At 36.0% G+C, this 22,946-nt stretch overlaps 1 protein-coding gene across 1 annotated transcript; it reads left to right on the top strand.

The window, feature by feature from the left end:
- Positions 1-10,195: 10,195 nt before the first annotated feature.
- Positions 10,196-22,519, top strand: LOC136233036 (MOB kinase activator-like 1B). The gene is made up of 7 exons (XM_066022568.1): positions 10,196-10,350; positions 11,649-11,697; positions 13,981-14,089; positions 14,316-14,409; positions 16,174-16,307; positions 16,635-16,798; positions 22,245-22,519. Exons 1-7 carry the CDS (start codon positions 10,328-10,330, stop codon positions 22,317-22,319), a joined length of 648 nt encoding a protein of 215 aa, XP_065878640.1. The 5' UTR covers positions 10,196-10,327; the 3' UTR covers positions 22,320-22,519.
- Positions 22,520-22,946: the final 427 nt, after the last annotated feature.

Raw genomic sequence — 22,946 nt, 5'->3', positions numbered from 1 at the left:
TAATTATTGATCGAGTATAATATTGCCACTGGTTATAATTTCTGATCTGATAATATATTTGTATAATTAAATTATTATTAACAAAATATTATGTTATTGTAAATTTGCAAAAAGTTTTTTTTTAATTTGCATAAAGTTAAGGTGTACTTTACATACTCAACAAATACTCAACTCCTACTTATGTTTTCCCATGATTGTTATCGTCGGACTTTCAATAAAAGGACATCGGACTTTTAATAAAAGGAAAATCAAATGTAAATTTGGATGATTGTTATACTAAGAAATTAAGTTTTATGGTATTAATATTCATTTCTTATATATATTTACAAAATTAGGTTTAATAGACATTCAACCCCCTAAACTTGTAACTTTTTTTCACCTGGCCCCCTCAACTTAGGGGACAACCCCTCAACTCTCCAAAAACATCACATACAGTCTCTTATACACCCCTATGCGCTTGACTGTTGACCACACCAATGCCACGTGTCACTTTTTTATTAAATATTTTCAAGTGATTTCACCTCGGCGACCACTACCGCTTGTCCCCTAAGTTGAGGGGGCCAGGTGAAAAAAAGTTACAAGTTTAGGGGGTTGGGTGTCTATGAAGCCTACAGAATTATGTATTTAATTAACCTATCTAATCTGTTGATTCAATTAATGTCATAATAGTTAATTCTAAAGAATAATGATTGCATTATTATTGTTTTTTTTTTTAAATAATGTTAAGTTCTATTAACTTAAATCAGATAAAAAAAAATGTTGCTAAGAAATGGTGGTGGACATACTCATTCATCCCGAACAGAGACAGAATTGACCGTTTTTATTAGAACATGTGCAGCCGAATTCGCTGGACGCTTAATAAAAAGATAAAGCACAGCTCGTAATAAAGGAAACATGAAATAAACAAAAAAAAAATGATATTTGTATTATTTGATGTGAATTTTTGAATTAAATTTATTATTATTATCATTTATTACTATTTCATAGTCTTTTATCGTCTCGCTGCTCTATTTTCTTTATTTGTGGGCATTAAAATTTCATTTTCAGTTAAGGTCGAATTAATAAAGATACATACAACTAATTAATACAGCTCTTTGAAACAAACAATATGTGAAAATAAAAGAAACAAAAAGCACCCATATATATAACAATCATGTGGCTGCTCATACTTCCAAACAGCAACCTTTCATTCAACACAAAAATAAAATTAAACATCATATTTTTGGACAATAAAACCTATCAAATTTAAAATAAAACATGTATAATCTGAACTTTGTATTTTAATTTTAGTAGTCTCATAATCTTTAATCTTTAATCTTCAAACTTATAAATTAGCTTAAAACACTTGAAATTTGAGTTAAATCTCACAAATATATACTCCAAATAAAAAAGACATCTTGTGTCCTGCAAACGATGCATCAATACAGATAAACTTTTTTGCCATTGAATTCAATTTATATGGTTTTTAAGATTTGGCAAAAAGATAAATTGTGACCCTATATCTAAATTTTTGACTAATTTGACTTATATACTTCCAATTTCCTCAAAATATGGACATTGATAGAGGTTCTGTTAGTTGTATACAATGAGCCAAATATACTAAAATTAAAGTACGAAGAGCCTAATAACAAAATGCAGTAAGTGCATGGCTAATGGATTTCAACTCTAACTTGAAAGGGACGGGTAATGAATCCGGTCTATCAATTAATATACAACAGAGTTAGACTTATCTTTTGTAGCGGAGATCCGTTGATTAGCATGGAAGAAACGAACCGTGACTCTGTGTCATCGATCTAGATGAAGACTACATCAGAGGAGCAATCACCGTTGTTCAATGAATTAAGAACGCACACCGAAATGGAGGGAGTGGTGACTAGTGTAGGGAGAGAGGAGAGCTTTTGCTTTTTGCAATTTCTATTAAATGCAGTATTGTGTATTCAGTGTGTTGGGTTTAGCCTCCTTAGCTATCTATTTACAGCTAGGTTAAATCTAAACCTAACTTTAACCCTAACCCACAAGGTTACGGACGGGTTTAATGGATCAGTAAATGGGCCTTACCCATTTACTCCATTAATTCCTACATCTCCCACTCGTACGTAACGGAAACATACTCCATTGCTCTGTCTTGTTCATACTCGTAAATAGTTCGTGCGACCGACATACAATCGAGAACTCAAACGATGTATACTTGTTGGAGATATACAACCTCTCGCATTACAAGTGTAATTAAGAAAAAATGTACGCTTTATCATAGACTTTATATCAAATCCACTGTAATCATTATCATCTCAACAGTTTATCTATTTTCACAAAGGTACACACAACTATCCGGATTCGTGAAACATTGAACCTCAAGATGTGAACTTAATAAAGTATTTCCCTCTTACTACGTTCTTTCCATAATAACTCATTTTATTTGCCTAGTCGGTCCCTTTCCAAGTTGAATTAGCACTTAACTCTTGAGAGCATCACCCAAAATGAATTACATCTCTTGAACTAGTTAAGGGTATCAAGGATAACGTTTCGATAAAAACATGATTTCACGAAGTGAGTCGCACACTGGGAAAAAGGTGATATTGTCCATTTTTTCATCTCTTGGTCATTAAGCACACATGGTATGAAAAACATGTGCTATGGTGTTCAATTCCTTCCATCTGAAGCAAGCGCATGTTTGTCCTCAAAGCAACATCATATGAAGGTTTTAGTTCCAATGTGCCATAACATCCAACCTTAGTCTCTCTCATTATATGACTACCTTCGACTATCGCAGACAGAAGATTTCATTAAATGACTCTGATTGAAATTTCATATTATAAATAATATTTTGTATACATACTTATCCACTTGTATATATATCTATATCTTACAATCTAATGAACTCAGATTCATTATTACAGCAAGACGACCTTAATTATTGAGAAAGTTCTCGTTTACTAAAAAATTAGTCTCATCCTTATCTTTGTCACCACAATAAGGGTAAACACTCGTGTGAGTGAGCTACTTCTTTGTCCGACATGCTCAATTGTAAACATTCGCATACAACATTTACATATACATGTATTATAATCAATTCAAAAGTACTTTATTGAATTCGAAATACATGTTCCAAAAATTACATGTAACAGAAATATGTTTAGATTCTAAGCAATCCTTGTTACCTAATATGTTTCACAAAAACATCTCTCTTAACATGTTTTGTTAGAGGGTCAGCAACCATGTCATGAGTTGAAACATACTTCATACAAACTTCTTTACGTGCAACTAAATCTCTAACAAAGTGATACTTAATTTCAATATGCTTTGCTTTACTATGAAATCTTTGATCCTTAGCAAAAGCAATGACATATTGGCTATCACTGCTAAATGTTTAGGTGATCTAGAAATCTATTCAACCAACCAACCTCCTAGGTTGCAGATGAGTAAGACACATACTCAACTTCCATGGTGGATAAGGCTATTGAAGTCTCTTTCTTGCTGCTCCAAGAAATTTCCCCATTTTCGAGCAAAAAGACAAAGCCAGACGTGGATTTCCTCTCATCCAATTCTCTTGCCCAATTTGCACCTATGTATCCTCTTAGTGGAATACTATTTCTTTAGTAACATGGAGAATAATATGTCGTTCATTTGAGATATCCCAGTATTCTCTTCATATCAGACCAATGAGTTTGTCCAAGATTGGATTGATATCTTCTTACCATCCCAAAAGCATGGAATATATCAGACCTAACCAACCGCATTTGCATAAGGAACATTTTTCATTTTTTGGATTTCTTGTTGTGTCTTTGGGCACATTTTTTAGCTTAGAACATGATCTTTGCTCATCGGGGCACATTTTTTAGCTTTGAACATGATCTTTGCTCATCGGGCTACTTATGGGTTTGCAGTCTCGCATATTGAATTGCTCAAGAACTTTGTTGATATAAGTCTCTTGAGACAGGACCAACAATTTCTTAGAGCGATCCTTTGTGATCTTGACACTAATGATATATATTGCTTCTCCCATATCTTTCATCTCAAAAATTGAACTAACTAAGCTTTGGGTTGATTCACATAAGTCTTGTCATTTCTTGCAATTAAGATATCATCGACATACAATGATAGAATGATAAACTTATTTCCGGAGCGCTTGGTATAGACACAATGGTCTTCTTCAATCTGATTGAAGTCATTTGATGTCATCTCATTATAAAAACGAAGGTACCATTACCTTGAAGACTGTTTAAGGTCGTAGATTGATTTGATCAATTTGCAAACCTTTTCTTCGTTGCCTTCTTGAATGAAACCTACAGGTTGTTGCATGTAAAATTCTTCTTCCAATTCCCCATTGAGAAAAGCAGTCTTAGCATCCATTTGGTGTAAATATAGGTCCAAACTTGCTACAATCGTGAGTATGAGCCTTATAGAAGTAAATCTCACAACATGAGAAAGAGTCTCCTCGAAGTCTATTCCTTCCTATTGTATATAACCATTAACGACTAAGCGAGCTTTATATCTTTCAATACTGTCGTCAGCCTTTCGCTTAATCTTGAGAACCCACTTGTTCCCAATCGCCATTCTACCTATGGACCAATCAACCAGTTGCCAAACATGGTTGACTTGCATGGAAGTCATTTCTTCTTCCGTTGCCTTAATCCATTTATCCTTTTCAGGACATGAGATAGCATGTTGAATATTTCTCGGTTCCACATCATCACCAAGAGTTACTAAAAGAGCGGAGCCTTTGATACAGAATCGTCGATGTTCAACTTTTTATCTTTTAGTATGATACAGTTCTGAATCTTGATAGATGAACTTCATATATTCATCATAATTCAGTATGTTCCCACTCAGACCAAGTTCCATATTGTCATAATAATGGGGAATAACACTCCCACTTTCATCCGGATCTAGAGTATTCGTAACGTTCTGAGGTACATTGACATTATTTTGTTCCTCGAATTCGTGAAGGATTTGAACACTATTAGGTTCTAGTTTAAAGTATCATGAGTCGTGATCTTTTATTTTCTATTATATTAAGCACTTGCTTGCCAAATTGGTTAGTTGTGAATGTCTAATTCAATTAAAAAAGTGTTATTAATTTAATCTGTGTTTAAAGTTATATTTTTTACCGCTCGAAATAAGGTTTTTACAGTTTTTCTATAGCCACATTAGACTTATTTAAAAATGTTTCGGACTATTTTTTTTTTTTGAGGAAAAAAGTACTTTATTGCTAAACAAGAGAAACATCCCGAATAAGGCTGCTCTCCAAAATTACAGGAACATTTAAATGAATGCATAGGACCGAGCGTTCCTTGTTAGCACATGGACCGCTTCGTTCGCTAATCTTGAAACAAAAACCACCAAAAATTGTGGATGGTCATCAAAGGCATGTGAAATGAATAACTCTATGTTAATCGAGTTTTATATTCAAAAGTAACTTTTATGGTCATCAAAGGCTTAAAGTGACAGAAAATAAAAGATCACAGACTCAATGTGTTCAAATAAAAAACCAGAGACTTAACGCACCAAAAAATGAAAAAATCAAAGATTTCATGATGCTTTTTAACTTTTTTTTAACACATAGATCCAACTTTTCAATTTAGCATAGGGCCTAAAAATGTCTAAGACTCATTTAATGAAAGAGTGTGTTTAGGTAAAAAATGAAAGAGCATATCCAATACTTTATACACATAACTACTCAATACACATATCATCGATAAATTATTATATGAGACTCATTTAATAAACTCTATTTTATTAGACTATACGACCATTTAATATTATAAGACCCGTCAGTTAATTAAACTCTAAAAGAATAAATAGCTTATAACTAATCGGTATTTATTGAATGCTTTATTAAGAGTTTAATGAGAGTTTAACATGAACGATTCATTAATGTTATAAATAGGGTGTTGTTAAACCCAGCCCCAAATTCCCACCCCTAGCCCCGTGAAAGGACGAAAATGCCCTTTCATGGGTTTTGGGGAGGGAAAATCTATTTTTTTTGCCAATCCGACACGCGGGCGTGTGGATATCACGCCTCACCGCGTGGTCGGGCGTGATAGCAACACGCCTCACCGCGTGGTCGGGCGTGATAGCCACACGCCCCACCACAAGGTCGGGCAATTGGCTATCACGCCCGACCACACGGTGAGGCGTGTGTCTATCACGCCCGACCACGCGGTGAGGCGTGATCGCCACACGCCCGCGTGTCGGATTGGAAAAAATAGCTTTTTACCCCATAAATAGGTCGTTAAACACGTAAATAGGCCGTTAAACCCGTAAATAGGCCGTTAAACTCGTAAATAGGCTGTTAAACCCGTTACTACAGAATTGTACTTAAAACCTAAAAATACCATACAATTTAGTCCTAAAATCAGTAACAATAATATAAGTTAATTAATAAATATTATTAATCACAACATATAAATCTAATATAATCTAGTCCAAGTCTCTCTCCTTTCAGCGTATAAATTCTCCAAGTGACGAACACTCGGATGACGAAATATACGCCATTGGGTGGCAATGGGAGGCACTAGAAACGTAGGATGTAAATAAAGACGTATGTAGTGATGATAACTCCCCAAATGACAAATCACAATCTCTCGCGCTGGTGGTCTTCCATCGTCCGAACGCATCGGCAGTATAGTGTAACATCCTAACTGTTATGTAGTAAAGAGAAATATTACTGCATTCAATACAGATGCAGCAGCATATAAGTCATCTGGACTCACCATCCAGTGGGACTCACCACAACCCGCTCCTGCCTATTTAATACGTGTGAGGGCAGCATCAAATCCGTTCCCGTACACTGGCGCATACAGATCACGGTTTGCCCGCATCTCATTCTCTATGAGCACTCTCATCAGCTTCCACTCCTCTTGGTTATATGTGATGGCATCGGCTAAAACACGAAATCCACAGTTACCATCTGCTACAACATCATGGAATCCAGTAATAAATGGTACGATGAGACCTTGAACCCAATGTAAATGGTGGTAACCGGCGATATCCGCATCAAATCCGACTGAAAATATTAATATATGAAATTCATCAATAAAAATATATTTACTTTAACTTCAACATATATATTAATAAAATAAAATATACCCGGCATCTGGTTGTTATGCACAGATGAGGATGAGGAACGGCCTTGACTACAACTACTCCTCGAACCTGATGACCGTGCTCGACCTCGTTGACTGTACTCCCATGCACTCGGATTTCGTTTCGTTGATGAATTTCCCTTTGGTCTACCCCTAACAGTGTCTTTGACTTCAGGTTCTTTGAAGCCACTTTGTTCCAGGTTTATCTGATCATGAATCGTCATCGATATGCTACGCACCATTGAAGGATCTAATTTTTCAACCTTTTCCACAAGAGAGTGAAAAAACCGGTGATCCTCAGACCCGTCAGCATATACTGGAGCAGTAACTGGTATGTCACTCAACCCTTCAAATGCAAGAGATCTCCAAAAAGGATGGATGCGGTCAGCATGGACCGATTCATCTGTGTCAATATATGTTTTAAGCTTACATGCACACGGAATGCCATGAGTGATGGGCAACACGCATCCGCATTCACTTACCACATCCATACTCAATCCGTGCATACGCTTAAGCTCATCATTTAGTACAGCCAAGCAGTAATGTGAAACGTGTAAGTCGAGATACGTGAAAGGTGCTCCACAGTGATTCACCGCAGATCTTCTTCTCGAGTCCTCGAGTGAGTATCTGATTATATACAGTGAAGGATTACAAAACTAATGTATTAAATTCTAAAAGATTAAAGCAAATAATAGAATAAATGTCTTACTTGATCGCCTCGATCTGAGCCTCAATGTCCTTATGCACCTTCACGCACACTGTATTGAGTGCACCAGTAGATGAATTCAACCATTATTTCAACTGTGCATGTAAACTCTCCACTCGACAGGTTGTGTGTTTCCTAAGTGCAACACCTTGTTCGTCCATGCTCGACAAAACTTCTCTTTATGCACTAGCCATGTGGTCTCCACGTACTCTATCACACGAGGCCAGTTGGCAGTAGTATCCTTCATGGCATACACTGCTGCCTCATATTCGGCTACTGTCGGGGCTTCAATTATACGTTTCCATTTGGAATTCTTAAAAACTTCACCAAAACTCTTCACTCCACACAACTTGCCTACTCTATCCTCCACATCTTTATTAATATGCCATGTGCGCAATAAATGATGACTATGAGGAAATACCTCACGAACCGGCCGCATCAGTCCTAACTCCCGGTCTGTAGCAATGGCTGTCCGATGCACATCAGGTTGGAGCAAAAGCTTCAATTTTTGTAACACCCACATATAACTTCCCTCAGTTTCATCCTTCATGATTGCATAGGCGATCAAGAAGTTTTTGTTTGAATTCGTCATTCCAAGGATCTCAAAGAATGGCATCTTATACTTGTTTGTTTTATATGTTGAATCCATACCAACAAACAAGTAATAAGATCGGAACAGTGTGATCGATGTTGGATGTGCCATAAATAAGTGAGTCACAACATTGCTGCCCCGCACCGCTTGCGTCCAATGTACATATTCCTTATCTATAGCAAGCCGATAAAACTGACCGATTACATCCCGACCCTCAAAGCTCTCAGTCCTGATTTTCTCCCTGTAATTATAGATATGTCTTTGTGTCGGGCAATCCTCCAGATGTTTTTGTTTGATTGCAGCAAAAATAGCACAAGGCTTAGCTTGAACTGAACTCATTTCACGAACAAGTTTTTTGGAACCCGGGCTTAGTCCGCTCATCTGTCTGTAGCCCTAACGATATACAGCCAACTGATGAAAGTGCTGTCCTCTATCTCCAGGAATCCCATTCACCACCCAACCGCCTAATTCAGCGATTTCCATAACCTTTATCTGGAATTTGCAACCACAGTACTTTGTTTTTGTATTCCTCCGTAGTATAACATCCATATCCATATCCTTTTTCCTTTTATAATTCTTAACACCACGAGCACATTTAACCAATATCCACTTCGATTTGCCCTCCGTCTTGTGCGACGCTGTGGTTAACTCGAAGCCGATCCCAATTGCCGTCTGTTTTGCCCAGTTAACAGCTTCATGATATGTTTGAAACGTTTGTTTGGGAAAAAACTGCGAACTGTAATCTATGCCGTTTCCGTCAAATTCTTCCCACGAAACCTCCTCTAAATGATAAATAACGAACATTACAGACCAAAACGTGACATTTCTACAGTGTTTCGGTGTCTAAACCCGAAAAAGCAGCCACAAATATACTCGGGCGTGTGAGCATCACGCCCAAGTGCCGAACCAATTTTTTTTTTAAATCAAATTACAGAAATCAAAGGAAGTTCAAACGGAAAAATACCTCGACTTCAGACACAACATCACTCCCGTCTCTTCCCGGTGATAACGGATTGCCCTCCATCAAACGTGTTGTCTTTGATTCGGATCAAAATGTATTTGGGAGACTTTGAGAGAGTTTGGGAGGGTTTGGAATTTTCAGTTTTTAGTTAAAAGGCGGTTATGTCTTTTTCCGGGGCTGGAAGTGTGAAATTGGGCCTGGGTATAGTAATCCACTATAAATACTAGTAATAAACTATGAAGCACCGATACTTCCCGGAGGTCACCGTACGCGTATCCGATACTCCGGGTGCGGGGATTCGCCGGGGATTCGCAGGGATACGTACGGGATTCGCCTGGGAAGTATCCCCTTTTTTCTTTTTCTTTTTAAATGAGGGGATACGCGGGGACATGCCGGGGACACGTCGGGGATACTTTAGGGTTTTTTTTTAAAAAAAACTTTGAAAGTATAAGGGTTTTTTTTAAAAAAACTCAGTAAATAGAAGGATTAAAATGAAATAATCCAAGATTACTGGTATTTGTGGTTTTATAATGACTTGAGAGTATTATTTGTGTTTTTATAATGACTTTATGAATATGATTTGTGATTTATATATTTATGTATCTTTTGAATTTTCATTATAAATGATATATATATTATTAATTATATATAAAATTTGCCGTATCCCTGCCGTACCCGTATCTCATATTTTTTAGAAATACCGTTTATCGTACCCGTACGCTTACCCGCACCCGTATGCGTACCCGTATCGGTGCTTCATAGGTAATAAATTATTTATCCACTTACTTTAAAAAAATGGAAATTCGCATAACCCGATCTTAAACTATCATAAATAGTTACAGTACAGAAATAAATCATTTAAAATGATCAGGTGTTAGGCTTTCTGTGCTTTAGAAATAGACCATTTTCAATTGACTTTGATTCCCCGACACACTGAGGAAAGAAAACGCAATCCCTCTCTCTCTCCCTCTCTCTCTCCAGCTATGAGTCTCTTTGGTCTGGGCAGGTGAGTCTAATAACTTCAATTCAAGATTTGATTTTCGTTAGATTAGATCTTTTTTAATTCGAAAGCTACTCATCCCTCCCTTCTTTTTTTTCATTTCAATCATGATCAGATTGGTTGGTTCAGTTCAGATTATTCACTTCTTCGTTATTCTAATTTAGTATAAAATGCATAATTCACTTGCCTGAATTGGGAAATTACTCAAAACTGATGTTTGGATCATGTTTAAAGAGACTCGATCCTTCTGTTTTTATGTATATATCTGTCCGAGGAAGATAATTTGCCTACGCCAATTTATGGCTCTATGTTTTGAATAGATTATTGCTCTGTTTGTCAATCGCTTCTGGAATTATTTGAGATTTCTGGAATATGATCAATGAAAGAGGATGTTTTCCATGCTTGATAAATGCACGTTATGGTAACACTCGTAAACAACTGTAGGTAGGTAAAAGGCTCTTAAGCATCAGATTTGATACTTCAGTTGGCATAAAAGGTAGAAAAAGTAATAACTGTTTTGTTTCTATAGTTAAATAAGTAAAGTTGAAAATTTACATGCTTAAAATGGCTTAGTGATATTGATTTTGGATAAAATTGATTATTGATTTCCTCCATTCAATACATTTTAACATAATTAAATGTCTCCATTGATTGAGAAGTTGTTCTAGGGAAGGGCATGATAGTCTTGATTTGTCACTAAATGAAGCAACTAGTATTAATGCACCCTGTGCTGTATGCTGAGCAGGAACATAATACATAAACATAAAACATGTACTTTTTACAGATTATAGTTAAAAGTTTTTTCTTGAGGATTGACTATGTGTGTTACTAACTAGCTGACATCATCTGAGTAGCCAATTTGGACCTTATGCACTATAAAGTTTAAGCCTCATCGTGTAGCTTGTCATATGAATGTTACAAATTAGTAGATTTAGAAATATTATAATGTATAGCTTGAGGAAAGCTGATGTCTAATAGATTACTATACTAATAGGAAGCTTGATTCTTGGCAGCATTGCTTAATCATCATGCAGTAATTGCAAAAAGAAAATTGTGAATAGTGATTGGATTTTTATTGAATTCCATAAAGATGTGGGAATTCTTGTAGACATTTTGACTGGAGTTACACTTTGAGAAAAATGTTGGTCTTGTCTAGTTATGCAATAATTACTTATTCATCATGATCATCATATTTTGCATCTTGATTGCAGTATCCATGCTAAGTGTTACTGTCATTGTTATTGTTTTAATAATCATCTACCCTTTCTTTTAGTGAATCTACCTCATAAGTTCCCTGTAAACAGGAACCAAAGGACATTCCGCCCCAAAAAGAGTGCACCATCAGGAAGTAAGGTTGGATTCATTGTTTAATTAATAGTTTTTGGCAATTGCTTTCTTGGTGTTCAAAATATAGTCATATATGGTCTCATAATTGGCCTTTACAAATGATCATGTGGCTCTTGACTGTTTGTATATCTCTTCTTGTGGAAAATATTAGTTCATCAATAGACACCTATGAATTCTTTTTCTTCTGAATGGGGCTGGGATTCCCTTGCCAAATTTAACTTAAGCATTGTTTGAGATGGAAACGATTATAAAATATTTAAATTTTGTTGTTCGGAGTTGTATGGTTCAGATTTTTGAATGAGTAAATTACGTATGATGAATATAGGGTTCTCTTACGTGTTCAACAAAAGCATGGTGTATACGAAGATATTTCTTTATAAGTCGTGCGTTTAAATGCAAGAAATAATGCTAATTGTAAATTGAGGAAACATTGTCTCTTCCTACTAATCAGGCATATTCTGGGTGAGTTAACATTTTATTTGATGTTTATTTCATTGGAGAGTATGTGGAGAGACTATCTACTGATGGGATCATGCGGACATTTTATTGCCTTTTAAGTTGACTCTGAGTTATTCTAATTAGTTATCTGCTAGCAATAAAATTATGCATTTGAGCTATGAACTTTTGGGAGAATAGTTTTCAATAAGTATCATGTGTCCAATGCCTTAGTTTATTAATGAAAGATAGCAAATAGTTTGGCAACCGACACCAAAACTTGCAGAAATTTCACAGGAGAATATGATTTTAATGTAATCAATATTACACCTACCATAAATGATTGAGTACAGCGACTTCTAAATATGGTACGGTTTTTTTCAAAAGAATTAATTTTGCATTTCTATACTATTCATACTTCTAAATATGAGGGAACTCAGACAGATTAAGAAGAATTGACTACGGGCTAGCTGGGGTGGGTCAAAAGGAGCTTATGAATTTCCACCTATTTTCATTCGGTCTTTACTTCCCTTCTGCACTACCAAATATTCTTATCCCTTTAAATTAAACTCAGGGATGGCGGGACAAGGTAAAGCTTATCTCCTTTTTGTAGTAAGGTTACAAAAAGGAAAGAAGCATCTTAAATTTAAATAAATAAGAAAAGCAAGTAGGAACAGAAAAATATAACATCAGAGAAGGACATCTTGTTTTGCTAGCTGGTGCATACAGAAATAGAATTAAATATGAAACTACAAGTTATATTATGGACAAGACATTAGGAAACTAAGAAGTTTTAAATTAGTTTTATTATTCATTTATTTATTTTTGGTTATTTTGATTATAATCTGATGGTGGAGGGATACTTAATATTTCAAACTGAGAGGTGGGAACTTGACTATTGGGTTATTCCTAGTGGAAGAGTTCAAGGCTACAAATGACATTAGTTATCGATTGAAGAGAGCAAAAGCCTCTAGGCATCTAAAACTTGAGAGAATGAAGAATCAATATCCTTTATACTAGTTGAATTCGAAAATAATAAAAAATACGCTTTGCACATGATTGAAAGGAGAAATGGAAGGAAGAAAGAAAGAAAACACCTTGAATTGGATGGGAGATAAAAAAAAATGTACCATAACATTAGATTAATCTATTAAAAGAGATTTGTTGATTTAGGTTTCAGTTATGTCAAGCGAAGAGATTTTGAAGTTCTTAAGTTATTAAGTATTTATGGAGGTTTGTGGCATAGGGGACATCGTCCGTGAAGTCTTTTGGTACGTGGTAAAACTTGAGTAGATTTGATTGCATATCTCATAAGCGAAATAAGAATAAATGAATGATTTATACTTATTATGAATAGAACCTTCGAAAACACATGGGAGGGCTTGAATAGGAAGGTCAACTGTGGACAGATTAAATTTGTTTACTTATAGAAAGCTGGTTAATGCATATATTGCAAGACAACGCTGATTATTAATGACAAAGACAATTTTGGTCGCTGTAATTGGAAGGCATAATTAGAAAGGGAGATGTATCTTCTATATATGATAAGGGAAAACAATATTTGGGCTGGAAATTAATGACAATTTTGTGAGCAAAGATAGGCCATAATAGTAGGACGGGCCTTGACGCAAAACACATTTTTTGGAAGTGTCGGTATCATATTGTTGAATAAATGGTTAGCCGGTGTGGTTAGCTTTATATCAGATTCTACCATTTTAAGCATTAAAAGGATAAAAGGAGAAAGCTAAGGCTATGACCAACGATAACTGGCTTGTGTTTGTGGCTCTATATATAATACACACTATGTCCCTGCTGCAGTGTTTTCTTTTTCAACTTTTAATTGCCATGGTGCAGGGGGCGCAACTTAGAAAGCACATTGATGCCACCCTTGGCAGTGGAAACTTGAGGGAAGCGGTGAGACTTCCTCCTGGGGAGGATTTGAACGAGTGGCTTGCTGTCAACAGTAATCTCTCTTCCTATTTGTGTGCTTGTTCACTTTAATCTTATTTCTATTGTTTTATCATCTTTCTGTTACTGCCGTTTGACATGATGCAATTCTATAATTATATGATGGTGCAATATTTATCTGAAAATTTATTATGCATCTTTTTCCGCATTTCTTAATTTATAGCAGACTTCTTTGTTAGATATGAATCTGAAAAGAAGATTTTTAAATTTTTTCATTTCAGCTGTAGATTTCTTCAACCAAGTGAATCTTCTCTATGGCACCCTCACAGAATTCTGTACTCCAGAGAACTGTTCTACAATGTCTGCAGGCCCCAAGTATGGCATGCAAATTAACTGTTCTTTACTGTTTTATGCTGTTATATAGATATAAAATGTTCTGTAATCTGTTTGTAACATCCTTGTCCTTTTTCATTCTCTCTCACTTTGGGCATGGCTGGAGCTCTCGACAAATGCTTACTGATGTTTATGGACAGCTGTGTTCAGATCTAATTAACATATGTTACCATAATGTTCTCTCTTTTTTTTTGGATGAAGTAAGAATATTTGGAAAGAAAAGAGGAATGGCTAGGATTGTGCGTTATTCGGATGTTTAATGAAAGTGGGAAAGAAAGGATAAATTGGGATAGATCACATTAGATTTTTTATTATCTCCAATTTAATGTCAGTGGCGCTATATCTCACCCAAAAAACCTTTTGCAGGAATTCATTAAAAAATTAATGTCAAACAGAATTCTTAGTTCACCTATAGTTGTTATGATCTTTAGCATTTTCTTGATATTTACTTAGCTCCCCTGTCATCCCAAAAAACATGTGATGTCTGCCATGGTGAGTATGTTGTATCCCACTGAGCTCTCTAGCGACCTTGAACTGTATATATACACAAAACATGGTCCTAATTTCCTGCGGCCCTAATTATTAATTATTCATTCATTTGTGTGTGTGTGTGTGTTCATATATGTTTCATCTCTGCAATTGTTTCGTTCTGGTAGCATTCACTCCTTGAATCAGCCCTGAAAGTTGCCAAACTTCATGCTTTCTAGTTTGTAAACAAAGAAAAAAAAAACTATATTTGCAACCTTTGATATTTTTCTTATTTTTCCTTTATCAATTTTGCCATTTTTCTCTGTTAATTTATTGATAGGAATAAAGGCCTATTTGACCCTTGTAGTATCCAAAAAATTTCCATTGGACCTCTATGGTATCATTTGGTAACATTTGCTCCTTGAAGTATTCACATAGGTGACATTGAACCCAGTTTGGATGAAAAGTTAACTGATTTCTTAATTCTTCTTGCCACATAGCGCAATTTGTTACACATGGCATGCACACATGACAATTGTTTTATTTTTCCATATAGACTTAATATGTGGATAAGTAAGGGATTAAAACAATTGTCACGTGTACATGTTTATCTACATATATGGAAAAAAAATCACGTATACATGTCAAGAGTTCAAAAATTGTGTCATGTTACAAAAATTAACAAATCAGATAATTTTCCAAAAAAAAAAAAAAAATTGGGTGTCATGTGTGGGAATACCTCATGGGAAAATGTTACCAAATGATACCAGTGGGGACAGATGACGAGATCTTGGATACCACATGGGCCAAATAGGGCTTTAATCTTTTATTGATGCTAGTTGGAGGTTTATAAGTGTTAAACCCTATATTTATGGGCTACCAATTGTAGTCTATTGGAAATTTTGTGGTAAATTGGCTCTCCTCATTTCATAGAGGTTAAAGGTGGCAGTTGTTGTCACTTTAGGTTTTGGGTAGACGCCATTCAACATGTCAACTTGTGGGAATTTATTTCAAGTCTGCGGTAACTTGCATAAATTGTTGTAAGAGGCCACTCCTAAGACTCGAACCCGTGACCTCTTGGTCACACGACAACAACGTTTACCGTTGCGCCAAGCCTTCCCCTACCAATATATATTTGAAAAAAAAAAATCAACTCCTTAATTTGGTCATTCTGGTTGCTTGGTTTGAGAAAAGAAAGTGAATTGATGCTATTCTTGAAATTTTCTGAAATATTTGTTACTTTTTCTGTATTGGTGATTTAATGAGGAAATGTTACAGGTATGAATACAGATGGGCAGATGGTGTGCAAATCAAGAAACCTATAGAAGTTTCTGCTCCAAAATATGTAGAATATTTAATGGATTGGATTGAAACTCAGCTTGATGATGAATCTATATTTCCTCAAAAGCTTGGTAATAATGATCAGAGCTCATACCTTTCTTTTGTGTGTGTTGTTATATACATAAAGAATGTGTCTCCTTTTCTTTCTCAACCCATATTGGTGAAAGCGTTGAAAGGAAATGGTTGTGGTGGACCCTTTATCCTTTTCCTCTTAATTATCAAATGATTCTAATGAATAAATGTGATGGTTTCACAGAACCTGTTATTATCACTACCACTCCCTTAACAGCTGCTACTCGAAGTTTGGAATTATGATATTGATCTCTATGTGGTGCTAGGGAGTAATAGATGCATGACTACTGCACGAAATAATCGATTCTCTTATCTCGAAATTTCAGGTGCACCATTTCCGCCAAACTTTAAGGAGGTTGTTAAGACAATATTCAAAAGATTGTTCCGTGTATATGCTCACATCTATCACTCTCACTTTCAGAAAATTGTGAGCCTCAAAGAGGAAGCCCATTTGAACACATGCTTCAAGCATTTCATACTATTTACCTATGTGAGCTCTCTATTTCATATTTTATCAATGAGATACTATCAGCTTTGTCGCATCTCTATTATACATGCAAGTGCAACCACATATTTACATGCACATAAACAACAAAAACTAAAGCTTTGCTTTCAAATGGCCAGTTGAGCTCATATTCTATCAGTGCATTAGCTCATTCCTCTTTTTGTTTAGTTTTTGTAGTCATATTTATATTTTTCTATTTTCCTACTAGATTGTTGCATTTTCTACCTGCATACCAATTCAGAGATTCAACTCAATCTTAATCCCTTACTATTTGGGCAGACTATGTGAATCTACTTCCTCCATTAATGGCTATATATGCAGATATATTTAATGCTGCTATATTCTTTCTTAGTACTCTTGTCGTATCATCTTAGGCTTATACCTTCCTTATTTTAACAACATCTATGTGCTCAATTTTCTATTTTGATGCATTCGTGGGTCTACAAGGAGAAGAGAATAAAATGATTTTTTTTCTTCCTTTGACAAAATACATTACAAACTTGCTCATAGCAACAAGATTGTAAGTAAGGAGGGACCCAAGGTCCTAAGGGTTTACACTAGGAGAAAGAAAGGGGATCACGTGGTGTAGGTGTGTGAGTTTGTCAGTTAGTGGATTAGGCTATTAAATAAAGTGGTAGGGTGCCCTAGAGGGTAGGTATTATTGTGTTAGTCATTTTGGGAAATCCATCTTGGGATTGGGATTTCTGGGGGCTAGTCCGTGTGCTTTGTCTTTCTATTCTTACTATTGTATTTAGTAGAGAAGAAGGGAAAAACATTGTTTCACACGGAGGTCGGGACTTCATCACAACTGGCAGAGAGAAGGGTCAAGTTGCTTATGTTTGAAGTGTGGATCCAAAGGGCTAGCTCATTAGGGTAGAAACGTACTTTCGAATAAGCAATACACCGGCGGGGTTATGGGTTGATAGCGCGGAAATCTGTATGGACGGGGCTTTCATACACTAGTTCACCATTCTGGAGGAATCCACTCCATAACTAATATGGGACGTTTTCAAGACGAAACTATTACATCATTCCAGTCTAGAGGTTCAAATTCCGTACGTGGAGATTGATCGGAATACAGCAGACAAGAACTATTGCTAAGTATATTGAGGAGTTTGAGTCAATTGCATCTGCCGTACCACGACAACCGGAATTGCAGTACATCGGCTATTTCGTCAAGGCTTAGATCCCGCTATTTGTTATCAAGTGCACATGTACAATCCTTCAACGCGACTTGAGGCCATGATAATAAGGATGCCATTACTGTAATCTCCTATTTATTATGTATTACGCAATTTACTCTTGTTAGAGTCTGTATAGGTTTCGGCTTCTCCCAACTAGAGGTGTATAGGTTTCGGTTCTCTAGTTAGAGTCTGTTTAGGTTTCGGTTCTCCTAAACAGAGTGGGTTTAGGTTTCAGACTCTCTATCCTAACCAAAATTGAATTCATTGTGTATATAAATTGGAGTTAATCAATTGAGAAAGATAGGTTAGTATTATCTCAGAAAACAGTTCTCGCATGGTATCGAAGCCCTAAGGGATTAAAGAGCAGTTTATCCTCACCGTCGATACTAAGTTCCGATCACAAATTCTTCTTTTCGATTTTAAGTTCCCAACGAGCAATCAACTATGTCGACCGAATCTTCATCACCAGCTGGATTGAATTCATCCTCTTCCTCATCAGGGCCTCACTCATTAGGGGTTGTTGGTAATAACTCTGGTTTTTCCGAGTCACAAACTGCCAGCTTAACACAATTGTCAACCAAGCTCACCTCCTCTAATTTTCTATTATGGAAGAGCCTACTGACCCGGAGCTCGTTCATTTTCTCATAACAGCATGAACATTGATGACTGGGAAGCTTAGAATTCCCAAGTCCTTGCAATCATCTGTGGATCTGTCTCTGATAATATGCTCCCACAGTTAGTGGGGTCTGAAACTGCCAAAAAAGCATAGGACAAGCTTCATACAACTTTTGCTGCAAGAACTCGTCCTCAAATTAGACAGATACGAAATCAACTTCTCACCCTTCAGAAAAATAATGATTCAGTTTTTGGCTATATGCAAAAAGCTAAAATTTTGTTTGGTCAAATAGCAGTTTTACAAAATTTTATAGGTAGATGACTTTGTTGACTGCATAATGGCAGACCTCGATCTACTTATAGACTGTTTTATTGCTCACTAGAAGCTCGAATCGGGCCTATTTCTTATGATAATTTGCTTGGATTGTTGATCAGTGAAGAAATCTAACTTGCTCGTGATACGATAATGGATTTAAATACCTCCCCATCTGCTTATTATGTTTCCCGTGGGGGATTTAACAATCATGGACGAGATCACGGACGTGGACGGCAGTGACAAAACAATCAGCCTTCTGGTTATCTTGCAAATACTAATCGAAATCAGCTTAGGTCATGGATACCAGTGCTACTCATCATCTCACATGTATTTTGGAAAAATCTTGCTCTTCATTCCGAATATCAAGGTCTGAGGAAGTGACTATAGATAATGATTCTAAACTCGTTTTTCATTCTGTTGGTGCTTTCGATTGCTAGATTAACAATAAAAAATTTAAGTTCAAAGATGTGTTATTTGTTCCTTCCGCATCTCAAAACTTAATCTTTGTGGGATCCCTTACTTCATCTAACAATATTTCTGTTGAATTTTTTGTTAACTCTTTTTTGGTAAAGGATTTGGCACCGAAGCAAATCATTCTAAAGGGTTATCATCAGCGCCCAGGAATGGACTACTCCGACACTTTCAGTCCTGTGGTTAAACCTACTACTATTCACCTCATTCTGACACTTATTGTCTCCTTTGGACGTTTCTAATGCCTTTTTACACAATTTACAGGAGGTTTATATGACACAACCACCCGGTTTTGTGGATCCTACACCCCCACACATGTCTATAAGTTGCACAAATCTATGTGTGGTCTCAAACGGTCGCCACGCACGTGGCATGAAAAATTAACCTCTAAACTACTTATGTTTGGCTTCGAGGGATCAAAGACAGACAGTTCCTTGTACTATTATCACTGAGGCACTATTCGACTATTTTGTTTGATCTATGTTGATGATTTACTAGTCACTAGGAATGTTCCGAGTATGATTGCCAAACTCGTTCAGTTTTTGGAGTCTCAATTTTCCATTTGTAACATGGGACGGTTACATTATTTTTTGAGTGTCGAAGTTGAATGGAGTTCCAAGGGACTTTTTCTTCATCAAACCAATTATTGTAAGGCCATTCTTGAGCGATCAAAGATGCAAAGCATTAAAACTGTTCCGAGCCCAACAAATCCAACCGAAAAATTGAGCATCGAGAATGGAGCATTGTTAACCGATCTAGGAATGTACATGAGTGTAGTGGGCAGTCTTCAATATCTCGCCTTCACACATCCTGACATTTCCTTTGTAGTAAATAAAGTCTCTGAGTATATGCACGTGCCTCGCAAATCGCATTGGTTGGCTATCAAACGCATTTTGCGTTATCTAAATGGGACTTGTTCGTTTGGTTTGACATTGCATCGAGATGGTCGGTGTGGTCAATTGAACTGCTTTTCGGATGCTCATTGGGGTGGGGATCAAGATGATTGAAAATCTACCGACGGGTCACGTAAGCAACGTACAGTTTCTTGTTCCTCTACACGCTACGTCAGGGCTGAGTTGGATACAAATATTACTCTACGAAGTTGGTTTCCCAGTAACTTCTCCTATTTTATGATGTGATAATTTTAGTGCAGTTTATTTAACGGTGAATCTTGTGTTCCATAACAACAGAAAACATTTGGAAATTGATTTCCATTTCGTTCAGGATGAAGTTCTTTCAAAAGCTCTTGTATGTGGTAGATTTCCACCCTTGATCAAACGACAGATGTGTTTACAAAACCATTGCGGAAGGTTTCAATTGCTTCATGACAAGCTTACAGTGCAGTCCCGCCCAATACAGCTTGAGGGGGTGATAAGGATGTCGTTACTGCAGTCTCCGATTTATTATGTATTACACGATTTACTCTAGTTAGAGTCTGTATAGGTTTCCGCTTCTCCTAACTAGAGGTGTATAGGTTTCGGTTCTCTAGTTAGTCTGTTTAGGATTGTAAGGAAGGACCCAAGTTCCTAAGGGTTTACACTAGGAGAAAGAAAGGGGATCACGTGGTGTAGGCGTGTGAGTGTGTAAGTTAGTGGATTAGGCTATTAAATAAAGTGGTATTATTGTGTTAGTCATTTTGGGAAATCCATCTTGGGATTTCTGGGGGCTAGTCCCTGTGCTTTATCTTTCTATTCTTATTACTGTATTCAGTAGGGAAGAAGGGAAAAACAACGTTTCATTGCTCATTACCTTTATAATATTATCTTATCCTTGGGCTGCTCATTACCTTTATAATATTATCTTATCCTTTTGCTGCTGCTTCATTTCCGGGAATATTGTTTGTGTTCTTTATCACTTGCACAATTTGTCACATACAAATTGAATAAAAAATTGAAAATAAACATACAGCTAAATAATGCATCTGATTAATAAGCATTCCTTAAAACTATTGCATATTCACAACCTGAGTCTAGAAATTTCTGAACTCTTCCTCCACAAGATTGTCTGGGAAATGTTTTCCGCAGCCACAACTTGTTAACGGTAGGAACAGTGGATAAACAGATTGATTTTGTTATCCAGTTTTCTTTTGTCATAAGCTTGTCAAGTTCAATATGCTTTGTTCTGTAATATCATGTCGATCTGGTTTATTAGCAATAGTAACTACAGATTTATTGCCACAATACTATTTCATAAGTAGTTGAGTAGCAACCTTCAATTATTCCAGTAGTCTTTTAAATCCACATGACTTCACATATTCCTTGATCAGCTTCTCTAAATTCTGCATCTGCACTTCTCCTAGTTGGCATGTTTTTTGTATTTTGCTACACGATATAACCATATGCTATACTATTTGCTCAATCTGCATTAATATACACCTTTACTTGTCATGCCAAAGGAATCGTATAATGTATAAAACATGCTATCAATTATATATTATATGATTCGTTGGCCGTGGCCAAATCCTACATGTAAGTAGTAGGATTCCTTTGGCATGGTCAATTCGTACTACTTACACATAGGAAAAGACAGAGTAAGCTGTGGTTTCAGCAAGATAGCTTTATTTGGTTAGGAAACAACAGTTTTGGCCCTTGCTGAGTAAGTAGTATAAACATAAACTTGAATTTATTGAGCTGTAAAATGTATTACATCAACTTCTTCGTTGCCTATTCTTTGCAGAAATCTGAATAGTGAGTTATTGCCACAACATAGGCATCGGTTATTCGGACTTGAAAGATTGAGCATCCATTCATATTTGATTTTATCTGTAGTGTTTGAAATTTGTGCATATGAGAGGCAAGAATTTATTAGTTTGCAATGCATATGACAACATATTGTTTTGGTGCAGGAATTTTGTTTGATAGACAAAAAGGAGCTGGCGCCTCTCCAGGAACTTATAGAATCCATAATCGTTCCTTACTGATGCATGCTGTTCAAAGCAGAATAAATAAAAATTAGAGATATATAGAAAACTGAATAAGTACTGAAATTACAGTGCCGATACCCTGTTTTCAACAAGCTCTATTTTTAAACTTGTTTCCTTATTGGGAACGAATGATGTAAAACTGTAACGATGACCTGGAAGAAAAGGGAATTTCATTTGCTACATGTCTGAGATTGAAACTTCCAGGCTTACGTTTCTAAGTGAATTTATTACTTGCGTTTTTCAAAAGCATCACATGATTATGTTGTTAACTTAGTTCAATGAATGATGATCATCTTGGGGCATAAAGATTTGAATTTATAGACTCAGCTTACAGTTTTATGGATAAAGGTTTTAAGATTAATGTTTATATATTAAATTATTAATACATGACCTTCTCTTCTTACTCTGCCCTGTTTAATTATTAAACAGGTAGACTTACTACGGATTCTGAAAATTATATTATAATAAAAGGAGTTGTTGAAAGAAACTGAATGGGTTGCACATCTCTTTCTCATAATTTTAAGTTGCCATTCAAGTCATCTACTTTTGAGCCTTCTTCAGTCATTTTTACTCATCTACATGCAAATTCTTTCTTATATATATATATATAAATACTCCTAAATA

This window comes from Euphorbia lathyris, chromosome 6, assembly GCF_963576675.1.
Source record: "Euphorbia lathyris chromosome 6, ddEupLath1.1, whole genome shotgun sequence".
In the NCBI taxonomy this organism is placed as follows: Eukaryota; Viridiplantae; Streptophyta; class Magnoliopsida; order Malpighiales; family Euphorbiaceae; genus Euphorbia; species Euphorbia lathyris.
Note: the sequence above shows the minus strand (reverse complement) of the source record. Positions and strands in the feature narration are given on the sequence as shown.

What these genes read in the sequence shown, in the direction of transcription:
- LOC136233036 (XM_066022568.1), top strand. Translation starts at nt 10,328, where the DNA reads ATGAGTCTCTTTGGTCTGGGCAG. An exon ending in GTGCACCATCAGGAAGTAAG is followed by an intron (nt 11,698 to 13,980) that starts GTTGGATTCATT and finishes GCCATGGTGCAG; the next exon opens with GGGGCGCAACTTAGAAAGCA. An exon ending in ACAATGTCTGCAGGCCCCAA is followed by an intron (nt 14,410 to 16,173) that starts GTATGGCATGCA and finishes GAAATGTTACAG; the next exon opens with GTATGAATACAGATGGGCAG.